This window comes from Grus americana, chromosome 5 (assembly GCF_028858705.1).
Source record: "Grus americana isolate bGruAme1 chromosome 5, bGruAme1.mat, whole genome shotgun sequence".
Taxonomy (NCBI): domain Eukaryota; kingdom Metazoa; phylum Chordata; class Aves; order Gruiformes; family Gruidae; genus Grus; species Grus americana.
This window is the reverse complement of record NC_072856.1, coordinates 30,700,218-30,717,134: the sequence shown is the minus strand read 5'-3', so window position 1 is coordinate 30,717,134 and position 16,917 is coordinate 30,700,218. Positions and strand designations below refer to the sequence as shown.

Below are 16,917 nucleotides of genomic sequence, written 5' to 3'. Positions count from 1 at the left end.
CTAGCCCAAATGGGAGACATATGCCACATCTGCTGAAGTAGTATGACTCTGCATCAGCGTATATGAAAATTATGTATTATCTTGCTGTTGATGGAGGGCCCTAAATGAGCACCTACACCCTGCAGTTTAAGTACCCGCAGAGGAACTCCATCCATGTAACTCCACAGGCAGGATCAACAAAAGTTTCGCTTGCCGACCGTCCTGACAGATCCTAGGGAAGCGCTTTGCTTCGGCCTCCCGTGGGAGGCAAGGAGGCGCCGCCGGACGGGTCTGAGCCTCCCCAGCACCTCACAGCGCTCCCGAACGGGCCTAGCCGGGCCGAGGCGACCGCGCTCGCTCCGCCTCGCGTCGCGGCCTTCAACTGCCGGACGCCTCCCGCCCTCAGCCATCAGCCTCCTCTGCCCCACCGCTCCCAAAACAGGGCGCACGGACGGCTGCCCCGCTGCCCACCCCCTCGTCGCCCCGCAGTCCAGAACGACTCGGCGACACAGAGCATGCGCGCAGAGCGGACAGCGCCTGCGCAGTGCAACCCGGCCCGCCGCGGGGGGGGAGGCTGTGGACGCGACGAGGCGCAGCGGCCGGGTGACGGTGTCGGCTTCTTCCGGGCAGTGACGGCGTCGCCGGCCGCGTCTCTCGCTCTCAAAATGGCGGACGGAGCCGATGAAGGGCCTGGAGCGGGAGCGGCGGGAGCAGCGGGCGGCCGGGTCTCCGTGCAGCCCGAGGAGCGAGCCATGGTGAGGCTGCAGCCCGGCGCGGTTCCCCCTGCCCCCGCTCGGGGGCAGCCTGTGCCCTGCCCGCGCTGCGACCCCGCCGCTCGGTCGTGCTTTTCCGGTCGTGGGGCTCTCGGCTACCCGCCGTGGAAGGAGCCGGCGCCCCTCGCCCGAGGTGCGGCGCCGCGGAGGTTGCGTCCTCCGTGGCGGAGCTGCTGTGCGGCGCCGCGGAGGGGCAGGACGCGCCATTGTGCGCCCGCTGTTGTCAGCGGGTGGCGGCGGCACCTGCCGAGGCGCGGCCGCGCAACGGCCGCGGGCTGTGGGGCTGGAGCACGGGGCGCGGGGGGAGGAGAGCGGGCGGCCCGCTGCCTTCCTGTGCCGCTGGCGGGGCGGGGGCGGGCACCCAGCCGCTGCCCGGCACAGCCCCGGTCCCGGCGGCCTGGGCTGGCTGCGGCAGAGGCCGCCTCTGTCCCGGCGAGCCTCTGTCAGGCGGCCCAGAGGGCAGCGGTTTGTCGTCAGCTCCCCGCAGCATCTCCTACCCCCTGTCCCGCGTCTTCATTTGACCTCCACGTAATTAAACGAGATCAAACATTAGAAAGCTTCAAAGACTTTCCTGTGTCTTTAAAACGTTGTGGCGTATACGTGCATCTTTTATCCTTTTTTTGACTTTACCTTTCTTCCTTAAAGGTGACTTTACTGTGGAATAAAAAAGGCTGATCATTGTTCTGCCCAGCGTGAACGAAGCATCAAATAGTGAAGTTTAGAAAGGATGCAGATGGAGACAGTTGTTCATTTGCTGAACAGAATTAGCCTCTTTTTTTTTTTTTCTTCTTCCCTCCTGTAAATTACTTTAATCACCTATGGATTTAATATTCCCTGACTGAACACAACTTAATATCAAACCTGTCTGGTGGTAGTAGGTAAGGGCCTTCTGGGCTTTCCTTCACAACCTTGTGAAGTGATTACTATGTTACACTTTGGCTAAAGGAGTTTAAAACCCAAAGGCTGTCAATTTAAGAAAGGGAGTCTGAATGTGTATCAGAAACCTTACCTTTTATGTTACACTTTCAGGTAGCAACCTGAATACATAGTATGGTTTTGAAACTTGACTGTGGCTGTTTTAAAAGCTGGGAGCTGGCAAGCCTGTAGAATAGCTACTTTTTACATGATGCCACACACCATTAATAAAATTAGGAAGATATAAGTACGGAGATGTTTATTCATGGAACGTCTCTCACAGGTGGCAATGCCAAGCCAACAACCATTATTTGTTGTACCTTTCCATTCAGAACTGTAAGGGTATCTGCAAATCATAAGGAGGCAGTCTTTGACTATAGACCATTTCTAAAGTGAAGTATATTTCTGTGGCCATAACAGACCTATTTGTGGGGTTTTTTTCTGTATTGGAGGCAATTTGATTTTAAACTAGTAAAAATGTAATTTGATTGCATTACAGTGTCAAAAATGCAACCTGAGTCATGCAACTGTTTAAGCTTGAGAGCCACGTGTAGAGTCAGAAAGGTACTGAGGGCTATAGTTGCAATCAGCAGCAAAGCAACGCAATCAACCTTCTGTTATTTGGGGACATAGGAGGCTGAATTAGCCCTGGCAATGTGTAAAACTGATAATAGTGGTATAGTTCATGAAGTTAGATTGCAAACCTAGCTATACTGATCCCAGAGATAGCTGTAATCTGGAAGCAGTAGACCCAACTTACTGCTGTACTGAAGATAGTACTAGTTAGGTGGAACTAGTATTTTCACTGTGCACAGCTGGTCTGAACGTCCTTTCACTGTGGTGCAAGAATCAGGAAATTGAGTGAGTGTGGAGCATAAACAACTGGCTGAATGAAGTGAGCTTCGGCCTTACTGAACTTGTCAAATCTGTCTCTGTGTCAGCCAAGTCAGACTGACTCTTGCTCTCATTCTTTTATCTCTGGTTCTGGGTGCGGTTGGTTGCAGTGCAGCACCACAGCTGGCTGCATGACCAGTAAACCTTCCCAGAGCGCTGGGTACATGATGCAGGATTACCTGAATGATTCTGTAGGAGCCAGCCTAATTCTGGAGTGGATGGTGATGACTCAGGTAGTAAACTCTTCTGTACCTAGCCCAACTCAGCGGTTTCTTCTGTGCACTTAAACTCCAACTCTTCGGGTTGGATGACTGTCATTGGAAATACCTGAGTTGGTGTTTCACTGCATTATTTGAAGTTGGGTCCCTTCTCTACCCTATTCTTCTCTATAGTGGCATTATTGCTTCCTGAGCTGAGGTGCCCTGAGAGAGGGCTGAATTTGGACTGTGCTGGCACTGACCCATCCGTAAACCCTGTCTACCAAACTTGTTTATTTTCTTTCCCAACAGCATCCACAGTTTGTGTGACTGACTAATGGGCTGGACTTGGCTTGTCTAGTAGTTGGCTAGCAGGCATTGCCGGTGGCCTAATAAAAGCCTGCTTTGCAGGCTGGATCCAGCCCTTTGGTTGTTTGTCCATCTGTATTCTAAACAAATTCCAGTTTGACTCCTGCCTGCTTTGATGGCTGCTATGTGGAATATATGAGCAGTGTTTAGATATTAAAATATTTCAAAGATTTTTAACTTATACTAAATCTTCAAGTTTTGATGTATGTATACCTTCTCAGTAATATTTGTGAAGAAAAGGGATTTTTTTCAGACGTCCCATCTTTTGCCATCAGTCAATACTCATATACAAAAGTATAGGTGTAAGTGAGGTAGTGGTGTACAAGAAGAGAAAAGCTTTTATTAGGATGTTTCCTTTAAAGGTAGGAAAATAACTTGTTTTTTAATTTTAATCTCAAAGCAAAACATGATACAGGCGCTTGTGCCTTCTAAAGTATTTCAGATCTTGTTTTGTGTCACTCAGTGCTGTTATATAGTTGGGAAAACACATGTGAGGATCCTTACTTCTGTAGCTGTGTTATAATCAAGTAGTAATATGGAGGACATTCATATGCAGGTTATTTCTTGAAATTAATGAAATGTCAGTCAGGCATCTTATTTTGGAGTTGCAGTGATTTCTTCCAGTTTCAAATCTAAACTCTCCTAAACTGAATTAAACTGCTTAGACTAGATGACATATCCGTATAATTTTACATCAGTTTATGTTAAGCTAAGTTAGTTTAAAAATTCATCTTTGGGTAAACCAATATATTCTTCTGTGTAAATAAGCCCTGAATTGCATATAGTCAAAGTTACTGTTTTCAGAACAGTGTAGTGTATTAGCAGAACAGTGTTTACTATACACTTGTATCAGTGTCCAAGAAGTGAAGTCAGTCCATGAAGTTGCAACAGGTAACTGGAGCATCGCCAAGGTCCTGCTTGGGTCCTTATGTATTTAGCACGCTGTTGGAGTGCTTTCATTTTGTTATGGCATTGAGCAATACTGTGGTTCTTCCTTCCTTGCCTGCTTTTATGTTTACTCATACTTCTTGATAATTTTTGTGGCTTTTGTTAGTGCAGGAGTGAACTACGGTTGTGAAAGTATCTGTCATCTTTGCTCAAGTCCACATAAAGTGCACAAACTGTGGTTGCTGTAATTCTGCTGTAATGCTGTTACAGTGCTGCGAGAGGTATGTGGCTCCGGGGTGCAAGTGGATGTTCCTGATAGCATGCAACTGTTTAAGTGTCAAGATCCCAGAGCAGTAGAGAAGCTAGGGATAAACAGGTTGGTTTTGATGTATAAGGGAAAGCCTTTGGGAGATGCTGAGTTAGTGCGAGATACAGAGAGATCCACCTGAATTTTATTACACATTCATTCACTACAGTCTTTGACTACATATACGACGAATCTTAAAATTCATGATAATTGGAAAACCACGTGAGTGCAAGACAAGCTCGAGTACGCAGGCATTAACACGAAACCCTAGTGTAAACACTAGTGTCAGGGTTTGTTTTTTTTTTTTTTTTTAAAAACATAACTATACGAAATTAATGAAACGCTACTTTATAAATATCCACCGTAGCTGGAAGTTTTGAAGTGCAGTGTGGTGCTAAGAAATTTGATAGAGATTCTGTTCAGTTGAGGGTAGGAGACCACAACATGGATGTTAAGGACTGAACAAGAATCAAAGCCTTTCCTTTGTTTCTCTAGAAATAAAATAAAAAGAATCTGTCAAATGAATCATCAGAACTTAAAGAAAAAGTTATATTTTAAAATCTCACAGAATGCTACAAATAACTCTGCAAACGTGATGATTTTGCTATTTTTCTAGGGAGAATTACTTTTTTTTTTCCAAATATGTATTTCGTATATTGTTTCGCTTTAATACCTGAGACTGTATTCCAGTTTCGTGTAGTGTTGATGCGTTAATTGTACATTGCTATCTACGTAATGCAGGCTCCACCAAAAAATTTGGAACCTGAAAGATTTTTAGATTGCATGTCTCAAAGACTTGGGAATTCTAGAATTTCTGGCTACTTTGTTTTGCCTGTTGAGCCTACTTAGTAATATCCTGGTAATTTTGTAGCGTATTTAGGCTAGAGTGTCTAGTTGGTAGGCAGTATATCTACAGCATGGTAGAGGGAGAACTACAGGCCATGATTTCATTTGAAACATCTCCTTGGGTGCCTGTTTGCATCCAGGTGCTTATCCCTGTGAACTGAAGCTGCACTCTTGTGGTTTAGGAGATGAGTGTGATTTAAAACTGACACCTGATCTGCAGTTTCACAGAGGTTGAACAACCTGGATCCGTGCATTGTTTACCCTGAGGACAACATTAGTTTTAGCTGTGTAGCAGCCAAGACAGTAACCAGTGGTGCTGGTGGTTACTTTTGCTTCTCTAGCAGTCATTGGTTTGCTGTGGTTCAGCTAAACTGGTAGCTGTTGGAGACTACTGGGAATCAAGGTAGATTCTACTGTAGACAGAGCTTAGTAGTCTGCAATGTTAGGAGTCTCCTTCCCAGTGGGCAAACACCTGCATCATTAAAGCATCTTTTAACATTAATTGGCACCCTGCTTTGGCTTAGGGGCTAAAATTTAAATGAATGTAGAGATCAAACAGTTCTTTTATGTCTTCAGGTCAGAGTTGAAGTTTTGTTAGGACAATGTTAGACAGTCTTGAAGGTTACCTGCGTTGTGCCAATAGAAAATAACTTTTGAAACCAAATTTGCTTCTTTCAGAGTAATTACTGATATCCAGAGGAGACCCAAGTTTGGTACATGGCTGGTTACCAGCTATGTTATATAAAGGAGCCATGTGACTGATGTGTCAGAAAACAGATATTTTGTAATTGAGTTCTAAACAGTCATTTTTAAGCTTAGATTCTCTACTATAACATTGGCTATACTTTTTGGAGAATGTGAAACACGTCATGAATAGCTATGTATGCTTGTGTGACAGAAAGCTAGAGTAAGCCTCCATTTTTAACTCCCTGAATTGTGCCCCTCCTGACATAGTAGAATTTATACTCCTAAAAAAATCAGTTTGATTTAAGGTAAGGAAGAACAAATACGCTAATTAATTTCTAGTACTTATTTTTGAAGCTTTTTATTTGGGGAATATATATCTCTGAGGTTGAAATAGATTGCCTTGTCTCTTAGGTGTTCTGTACTGCAGTTGGATCTTATTGTCAGTGCATTAGAAAACTGATAATTTTAAACAAAAATCAAGAAAAGGAAAAATTGAACTAAAAATTTAAAAGCAGAACCTTATATGAAAATGTTAGTTCAAGAATCTCTTGAAGTTTGCTTTCTGAAGAAATTTTAAGTATTCTGCATACTTATCAAAGATCTTCTGCGTATTTATCCTTTTAGAATGTCTTTTATGGTTGCTCAATTGGATAGACAATATCGGAATAAAAGTTTTCTGGGATCTGTTGTCTTGCTAATCTCTGTTTAACTAGTAACAACTGTTCTGTGCATTAAAGCAAAGCAGCCTTTTGCATTTGGTATTTATGTTGAATGGCACCTGCTTGAAATCAGTATGTCCCTAGCATTTTATATAATTACTTTTAAAATTCTGCTTCTAACAGCTGTTTTGACAGGCAGCTGGTATTGCCATCTCATGCTTGACAGATTTATGTCATGCACAGACTAAGCTTTTTTACTATTCCTTTAAACTGGAGCATTGGACCACGTACAGGTTTTACTTTGTGCTACTGGCAACGTCTATTCCTTCATAATTTGTTATTTAATGTTTATAAATGTATTTCTAAAAATACAGTCTTGAAATTTATGCAGTCACCTTTGCACTGAAAGATCAGTGTGTCAATCAGTGCAGTTAAAGTAGAGCTGCTTTTTATAGTATTGCCTAATGCAAACTGTTAGTTTGAAAAGACTTTAGAATTCAAACAAAACTGTGCTTAGAATGTAAATCAAAAACTGTCACGGAAGTAATGGCTACTGAATTAATGTACGTAATAAACCTGTTGCAATGATAAAGAAATTCTGTCACAGTAGTGAGAAATCTCATTTGATGCTTGATCTATAGGTGAAAAGTGATTTTTTTTTTCCCCTCCACTTTTTCCTTATATACTTACTTAGCTCTCATTCCTATTATTATTTGCAGTATTCACAAATGAATGCATTTGTGAATGACAAAAATTGAATATGCATATATTGGATATATCAATGACAGATATTTTTCTCTTTTTGTAGCAGTATTTGTAGGCAAATATAATTCTTCATCTTCTGACCTTTTCTGATGTGATGCTTATTTAAAGGGTTAGGTAAAAGCCTACAAACTCTCCTTTTAGATGTAGGAGAAAACTGTGTGTTTGGTTGGAATCAACTTGTGGGAAGATCTCTGTAAGCTTACACATGGGAAGAAATGCTAGTACTCTGTTCCAGCAAAGGAGGACATGTTTCCATGCAAGATAAAAGATTATCTCTTAATGATTCTTTCTCAAGTGGCATTGTGAGGTACCACTTCTGTAGTCATATTCTTCTGAAGAGCCATTAAAGATTACAGATTACTGCTTTTGTTATACAGAACAAATCAAAAGTCTTGGACAAAACGGATGCTGTCTTTGCTCTTTTGACATAACCACTTATACTTGAGAAACATAGCTTTGCAACTCCTCCTGGTTCCCTTTGTCTCCCTTTTTCATGCAGTTTGAGAATTATGGTCATCTTAAAGGAGAATGTGACAGGAACACCTGATTAAAGGAAGAAAAGAGATGAGGCTGGAGAAGGTTAGAGATATAAAGTGTAAAAGAAAAGATGGGAGATAATGCATGTCTTTTACACACGCTTTTTGTTAGTGTTGGTTCCCAAGTGTCACCTTGTCTGCTGTTTTCAATACCTGGGAATGCTGTTCCTTCTGCAGGAAGGGTGGTGGTATGCTGCTGCCGTGATTACTCCTCAAGCTCCTTCCGGTCATTGGTTGTGGCAGTTTTATTTCTGGGCTATGTGTATGTCTGTACGGTCCATATGATGGCACGGATGTTTCTTCAGGTAACTTTTAATAAAAATTAGAAAATGACCAAAAAAAACCCCCTATCAAAAGAACTTTACTAAGATTGCTAATCCAGTTACTTAAAAGTGAAGAAATTTCAGAATTCAAATTTGAGGTGAAACCTTAATTTACTCCAAATGTATACGGAGGTGATTTTTTTTGAATCTAAGTAATTTTCAGTTTGCAGGCCAAAAATGTTTTCTAGTGGAATAGTGTCGATGGGAGTGGAGTGTATTCAAGCCTCCTGCTTCTGTTAGTTCCAGTCTCCATGCCCTGGTGAATAGGGTGTGAGTGCCAGGGGGTTGTGGAGAGCCAACAGATAGTATTTTAGTTACATGATTATGTTTTTATCTTAATTGTGCCATCTCATGATCTCTGCCTTTTTCAGTACACTGTTTCAAATTCATTTTTCAGTGGAACCAAATTTGGAAAATTACTTTTCTGTAGAGCTTACTTGTAGCAGAAATTGGAAGATTAGTAGAAATTGAGAAAGAAAGAAGATTTCTTGTGGTGAATGCATTTGAGTCACACAATGGTTGAGGCTGGAAGGGACCTCTGGAGGTCATCCTGTCCAAACTCCCTGCTCAAGCCTAGAAAAGGTTGCCCAGGACCATGTCCAGTCAGCTTTTGTGTATGTCCAAGGATGGCGACTCCAGAGCCTCTGAGGGCAGCCTGTGCCAGTGTTGGGCAGAAAGCTGCAGTGCAAGCCCCATCTCTGCTTCTAGCTGCTTTATACAGCTCTTAGGTTTTTTCAGACTCCCAGTTCATCCCCTGCGTATGACCGTTAGACTTAATTGATGATGATAAAGAATTTTATTTCTTCTTCACCAGTCAATATATAACCAATAAAGAAAAACTAACAATTCATTTGTATGGTTTTCATACCTGTAGCTATTGAGCACTTGACAGGTATGATGTGCTCAGGTAAAGGAGTGAGCGAGCAGAGGGAAGGTGGGACCAATTTCAATATGTGTGCATAAGAGGACCAAGCTAGCATTGGACAGTCATTCTTAACTTAGGGGTGTGCTTTATTTGGCAGCTTCTGTATTTTCAATAGTTTTGTGTGTAATTTTATACAATTGGATTTAGTATACTAAACAGATTTTGACACAAGGAGTAAATTACTTCTCCTAGGAGACACAGAGGGTATGGGATTGGTCTGAAGTTTGGCCTTGTGCAGCTTTCAGAAATAAGAAAAAGAATATTCTTGTTTCTCTTGTGAATATAATAGATATTTCCTGGGTGATGTATAGGTTGAGGATATAATTCAGTGTGTTTACCAGAAGATGGCCAGCCTGCTTGAGAGAGTTCTCTCTCTTCCCTTCTTCCCTCTTTTTCCCTACTTCCTGTCCTCCTTTCTCTGGACAACATTTAAATAGAATTAAAAGCTTTGCATGGGAATGCTTGAAATGCTTGTGAGTTAGACTGTGTGAGAACCCATTCTACACTTCTGGCAGATTTTCAGGAAAGCTTAGTCCTGTGTTTCTTGAGGCTATGATGCGCTCTGTTCCAACAACACAGAAGCTAAACTTACACCATCTCTTGGGAGCATGTCTTATTAAGATAGAAGAGCTACAGACTGGGATTCTCTTGTGCTTTGGAAAGAGAGCATGTGAAGGGGTCACACCCCCACCCCCCCCTTCCGCCATTTGAACAAATACAGTAACCAAGTTGGGAGGGGAACTTGCTAAAGCCGTAATACAGTAAAGTTAAAACAAAAAACAAGTCACAGGAGGAAACATGTTTAAGGGGGAACATTGAATTACGGAGTTTAATTGTGATAGGAATAATTTACTTCCACTCATCTTAAATCAGACATATAAAAATAGACACATGTGATCAAGGACTTCAGTTTTCAGTTACTTTTTACAATTTGATATCTTTCTGAGAACCCCCAGCTAAGTGTGATATTTTTTTAAGTGTTGTTATGCTAGTATTTGATAAATTTGGATTTAATTTCAGTTGCTTTTAACAATTTGGTGTCTTTATGCCCCAAGTAAGAATAATTTTTGTTTAAAAAAATGTTGCTAGGTAGTTGAAAAATTTGAACAAAATAATTAAAATAAAAAGGCAATCAGCTAATCTGTTTCCTTTTCCTTTTGTTCCTTAGCACTGTAAATATGTGAAAATAGATACATATATATTTGAGTGTATGTATGTGTATGTATACAGAAAGCATATATATTACATGCATGTGTATGCTAAAGATTTTGTGACAGATATGGTGATCGCAGTGATGCTTACTGCTTAAGTAATCTCTTCTAGATCAAAAATTTTTGTTAGAATTGGATTTTAAAGAAGTGGTTCCCTTCACTTCATGGATGAATCTTCATTTTCAGCTATTTGAGGATCAGCTGAATGCTTTGTGATTCAAGAAATCCAATTAGACAGGTCAGCCTGCGCTTATAAAATGAGGATATTCTAGGATGATTTGAGGACAAATTTGCTCTCCTGCTTGACCACATTATCCATAGCTTCTCTTTTTCATCAGTGTCTGCCATGCATTTTCTTCCATAACTTGTGAGTTCATTGATCACCATGATAAATGAAGTTGTGGACTACCTAAGGGTAATGCTAAGGAAGATTGATGGCCAAAGTATCAGTAGAAGCCTCAGGCTAATACTAACATATGAGAAGTGTAGCGTGATTAAAGCCATAAAGCAAGTCTTTAGAGTGACTACAACATGGAACAAATCTCCTTTAACAGATTAGTTTTGGGTTATCAATATTATTGTTAATCTAGGCTGTTTCAACCTGGTATCTATTCTATTTCTTCTGTATAGATTTTGTATGTAGACAGTTTTTTTGTACTTGTCTATGTTGGGTAGACATACAATTTTTCAGAAGACAAATATGCAATTTCTACATGATGTTTGCAGATCTGACTTTCAGAGTACTGGGATTGCAGCACTTTGGACTACATGTGTTCTAGATTAATTTATCTGGAGAACTGTTCTAAATTTAGGTAGTAAGCCAGGGAGCTGTAGCCTTACAGATCTATTATTTAATCCCTTATCTCCATCAGTTTTGGGGGGAAATCCATTGATGTGGGTTTCATTTTAAGAAATCAGGATTTCTTGCCTTTCACAGAAGATGTTTTACATTTTCATCCTTTTAAAAAAGTTGAATAACCTGCTACTTTGAACCTTTTCTCAGTCCAAACTGTTCGGTGGATGCTTTGCTCATTCTCTGCTTGCTAGCCTAGAGGAAATTCCCTTTACAGCTGTTTGTGAAGTTACACATATTTTTTTTTTCTTGCAAAAATAAATTTTTGGGCATATATCAAGGTTGTGTATGAAAGGAGGTTGTCTTTGGGAGACTTGATGGGTAAACTTATCTGATTTGCAATGAGGAAAAACAAAAGGTATTTCTAAATAATGGGAATAATGTGAAAGAATATTCAGACTTGAAGGACAGAAATAGAGCAATTGGATGGAGAGAACTGTTCAGAGAACTAGAGTAGTTGCAAGTGAAATTAGGGACTTAAGAAAATAAAAGTACTTATGTTTTCGCTTGAGGTTCTTAATTAATTGTCTTATAAACATGAAATTGTATTTTAGTCTGGTTTCACAAGGACATTAAGCTTATATAATCAGTGGGGCTTCTTTCTTCCTCAGTAACTATGGAACCCTGATGGCCAGTTTCAACATGATTTTACTAAAGGGTAACAATTTCAAAGACCATTAAGTTGCTGCCCATTTTGTGACTATCAGCAGGCTAAGGAATGAATCCCAAATTTATTTCCCAGCTAAGACAGGGAAACCCGCTACTGCTCCTGCTCTTTCCATTTGTCGGCAGCTGAACAGACTTCACGATTTGTGTATTGGCTCGCCTGTTGGCAAGAGTGTAGTTGAAAATTAATTAGTGTGTGGGTTGCTTTACAGTAGCATAGCGCTTGCCAACTCTTGCCTTGGAGTGTTTTAGTAGAAGACTTCAAAAAAACAGAGGTTATTATGGTGGGTACTGAAAGGAAAATAGCAGAGAAATTCTTGGGAAGCCATGCTTTCTTGGGTTTTATTCCTCACAAAACTGACTTCTGATGTGGAAAAAAGTTCTGGATTCACAGTAGAAGTGCTTAATCCTATTTTCTTTAAATTTATTTATTAATTTATATTTATCCATGGATGTACTTTTCTTGCAGTGGTGTGATGAAAGATTCAACTTCCAAACTACGTTTTTGCAGTGCTTGGCAAAACACGTGCCAAATATTTACTCAGCTGAAATGGACCCCTTGCTGGAGAAACAGGAAGAAATGGTCCAGGCAGCAATATTATACCCCCTGGAATGTTATTTGTTTGGGGAAGACCCCGATATATTCCTGGAGAAGCTACAACAGAGTGGAACCTCCCAGCTCTGTGGGAAGGTGTTCAAAGGAGGGGAGACAACATACTCTTGCAGGTAAGAATGAAGGTATGTTATCATGAATGTTCCCATGTGAGATAATGCAGCAAAGTGGTTTAATAAAATTAGTCGTGCTGCTAACTAGTCATGGTAGCTTTGTCAGGGTAGGTCTTTGCTTAACTGACAGTGGCATTTGCTTAATGTTTCAAACCACTTTAGAGTGAGAAAAATTGCATATTAAAAGCAGGCTCTGGCAGAGAAAATGGGGAAGGAAAGTGAAAGCATACTAAAGGTACTGAAAGCCATTGGTTTAAGAGGTTGGATGATAGGGTATGAGTATGGGGTCTGTACCTGAACTGAGGGAGAACAGGCATAAAAATCCGTGCACAGTATAGAACTCACCCTTTCAAAGTCTGAAACAGAATTCAGCATTTCTGAGCATCATCAGTCCTTTGCTTAAGCAATAGCTGTGTGACCAGTGGTCACTTTTTCACCTTTTTTCTCATCCTGGAGTATATTAATGATGGCAGCCCATTGACTTGATAGAATTAATTTTATTAGTTCATATTAATACAAATAATATTAATATTAAAAAATCAGAGGTCTTTGCGGTCAATGTAAAGGTTGCAACTGTGCGGGCAATTCATTAGTATTAATATGATGCTATTGCCATAGTTTGTTGTAGTTTATAGTTTATTTTAAAAACCTAGAAAGTTTAATCAGAAATACCAGAATAATATTAAGGATGAAGAATATTATTATGGCTAAAAAATCCAGCCCTTAGAATTTAGGAAATGTCACAATGAAAGCTTTCTGTAAACTTTTTATGTTTGTGAACTACACTGTAAGATTTTAATCAATCACATACTCTTTAGCTTTTTCTAGGAATAAGTTAATGTTGTGTATGAAAGGAGAATGGTCTTTGAAGAAGCCTTTGCATTGGATTGTACAAAGGAAAAGGATGGTCAAGGCAGCTTAGTGCTGCTGTAACAGGAATAATTCTGTTCCTACCTCTGCAGAGTTCTTGTATGATAGCAGGCAAAATGACAAAGCTGTATTTCTCAGAGGTGGTCTCTTTTTCTTATTTTTTTGAGTTCCTGTCTTGAAAAAATGTGGTAGTAATTATACAAAAATACTGTACTTACTGCTGCAGCTGAAGCTAAATATATATTTGCTTTAGGGTTCTGAAATGCTAAAAATAATAGACAGACATAATAGAAATATTAAAATCTAAATGTCTTGAATTGGGCATTCAAATCTAGTGGGCATTTCTGGCTTAATTTTTCCTTCTTTTAATTCACCTTGCAGTAGATTTATGGTAATAATGAAAGTGAAATATTAAATTACTGTAACGATGATTATAATCTAAAAGTTTGAAAGGAAATTCATTCTGTAATCAGAAGTAATTTAGTTGTAAAGGAGGCTTGAACTAGATGATGAACAATGGCATAAAACCAAAAACTTGGTATGTTGTCATTAAACATCTGTCATCCACATTTTGTGTAGCATGAAACAGTATTTAAAGAAAAAGTAGTGACCATGTTTTTAGGAAAAAAACCAATATAAAAAAAGCATATATATATATATATATATATGTGTGGAGCAAGAAAAAAATGAAATTAGATTACCCATGAGTGTAATTCCAGATTTTCAGGTATTTGAATGCATGACTGAAATTTCAAAGTAAATTTCAAAGTCTATACTCTTTGGCTCATTTTGTAAAGGAATTCTCTTTAGATTTTAACTTCTAACTGTTTAAAAAGTTAGAGACATAACCTAGCAGAAGCATAGCAAAAGTTTCATTAGCAAACTGGCTACGGTTGTGGAAACAATAATAAAGGTTACTTCAGAGTCGTCATGGTTTTTAATAGCTGCTTATTCTTAGCAAAACCAGAAATATGTTAGCAGCAAACTTTGAAAGTGGAAATCAAGCATGTTTCTGATAGAATGTGATATTACAGGTTTGAGTACACAGTTCAAGCCTAACACAACTGGCTTTCTGTGACTTGGAGTAGCCAATGTTCTTATCATTTCAATCTGTTGTTAATACTGATTTTTCAGAGCAGCATTTTCTTTTGTGCATGAAAATTCCATGTTTTAGAAAGTTCTCTAGTTACTCTTTTTATTGCAGAGACTGTGCAGTTGATCCAACTTGTGTACTTTGTATGGACTGCTTCCAGAATAGCATTCACAAGAACCACCGGTACAAGGTAGAAAAATCTTACGTTAAGAAATTGTACTTGTAGCTTTAGACAAGATTTTTAATTGAGGATATAATAAATTGCATATAAACCATTAGTAATTTTTATTAAAAAAAATAATCGAGGATTTACTAATTATTTAATTATCTCTCTCATGTTTCTAACTATGTAAAGCTTTTTTTAAGAACAGTAACTTTCTAATTCAAGAACCAGAAGGTAAGGGAGCATTTGTGAATGCATATGTTGTTGTTCTCTTTGGCAATATCACAGAAGAGTATGTCAGCAAAAAGCTGTGACTGAAAATGACAGTCCTGTCCTGAGTCTCAGACAGTACTGTTTGGAAATTTAGAATGAGTGTGCATATACAAGGGCCATTACTTCAGCACTTATGTCACTGATGCAGTCTGCATTTCCACTCTGTTTCTCCATTTAGATTTGCATAAACTACTTTGTGCTTAGTTCATAATGATAAATGTAAAACCAATGTTAAGCTGAGGAGATTGTTTTACAACTGAATCATTTCTTTCTGATATCCTTTTGATTCTCTTTGAGCCAAATCTGTTATCTTTGAGACATTTCCGTGCTTTAATCAAAGAAAGATCTTTTAAATAATTCTTAACTAACTCACTGCTTAAACTGTCATCTACTGTTTCCTTTCCAGGCCCCCTTTTTTGCTTGCTCTCTTCACTGAGAACTCTGTAATTTCAGAGACTCAGCAGCCTTGGGAGCAGAAATGGAAAACAGTATATTAAGTGTCATTTTAAAAGCTGGTCTAAATCTGCTGCAAGAGGCAAGACAATGTACAGAAACAATATGAATTTGATTTAATTACCTTTCATGACCAGAAAGTGAGCTAGACTTTTTTTCTTTGGTAGTTATTCCTTCTATTCATTGACATGACATCCATTTAAGAGATTTATCTTACATGTATTATCAATTGGTCATAAATCCCCTTTAAGTGGGTATGTTTCAATGAGAGGCAGTTTGGAAGAAGGTTCTAGCAATCTCAAAATTAATTGGGACTAAAATATAATATTGTGCCCCTCTGTATAAGTTTTTGTATACTGATCTGAGAATGTGTTGTAAGTATTGATTCAAAGATGTACAGAAGACACATACACACAGTTTACAGAGCAGTAAGATGAAAACCAGGGAAAATAGACAATAGTGATTACAGAGAAATTTGGAATCACAGCTGAGCTGAGAAGCTGTTGTTCTTTCCCTGTTTTTCAGTAACTTCTTCAGGCGAAACATCAGCTATGGAAATAGGCATTCAGATGGGAGCAGATTTGCTGCATTTCCATTTTAAAGATGCAAGCTAAAGAATATAGATTATGCTCTTTATAGATTCATAATTTAGGTTGGAAGGGACCTAAGGAGGTCACCTAGTCCAACCTCCTGCTTGAAGCATGTCTAATTAGATCAGGTTATTTAAAAACTTTTCAAGTAAATAACAAATTTTTGAATGTCTTTTTATAGGGTCACTTAGTGTTTTTATAATTATTTTAGGATTAAGGATTTAGATTAAGCTAAGGATAATTATTTTTGCCTGAGTTTTCTTGGAACTTTTTGCCAAAATGAAGGGTCAGAATTTGTACTTTTCTGAAAGAGTAATGCAAAGTTAATGTTGTAAGAATGTATTTAGATGCTGATTGTGTCTTATTTTCTTTGGTGAGAAGTGGAGGTACTACTAAGTATCTGTTTAATAAATACATATTCTTGTTTGGATTATTTTCAAACTTTACCAAGTAATTTGTAAAGAAGGCATTAAGCACCTTAGCTATAATTTTGCTAGTATAACCAGAAATTATTAGTTTGCCATTTATGAAGTGCTTATTCATCAGTCATAGGCTTTTTCGCCTGTTTTCTAGTTGAATTTGTTTGACTTGCATACTTTTTTGCAGCAGCAACTGTATTTCTTCAAAAACTTTTGTGCTCCAAAAGTTTCAATCCACCCCCCCATAAGTCTCCTTTTATCTAAAAAAAGAAAAAAAATGTTGTGTTAAGTCCGTTGATTATGCAGTGACTCTTGTCTTTTATAAGTTGGTAGTTATACTTGTGTTTGAGTTAAATAATGCACATTTCTGGTTTTCTCTTGCTTTTTATATGCATATTTCATGACTGCAATATATGTTTTTTACAGATGCATAGCTCCACTGGGGGTGGATTTTGTGACTGTGGGGATACAGAGGCATGGAAGGCTGGACCACTGTGTACTAAACATGAGCCTGGAGCCTCGGGTTCTGCAAAAGAA

The 16,917-nt window shown here is 39.1% G+C and overlaps 1 protein-coding gene across 4 annotated transcripts in view; it reads left to right on the top strand.

Annotated features, from left to right (window-relative positions):
• The first annotated feature begins 543 nt into the window (after positions 1-543).
• Positions 544-16,917, top strand: part of UBR1 (ubiquitin protein ligase E3 component n-recognin 1) — a 72,285-nt gene continuing 55,911 nt past the window's right edge. For 3 of the 4 annotated variants that reach the window (XM_054826467.1, XM_054826465.1, XM_054826466.1), the window contains exons 1-4: positions 544-734; positions 12,263-12,519; positions 14,594-14,672; positions 16,807-16,917. In XM_054826467.1, coding sequence (XP_054682442.1) covers positions 645-734; positions 12,263-12,519; positions 14,594-14,672; positions 16,807-16,917 — 537 coding nt within the window. In that variant the 5' untranslated portion in view covers positions 544-644. The remainder of the gene's footprint in view (positions 735-12,262; positions 12,520-14,593; positions 14,673-16,806) is intronic. The other variant, XM_054826464.1, reaches the window with a different exon arrangement.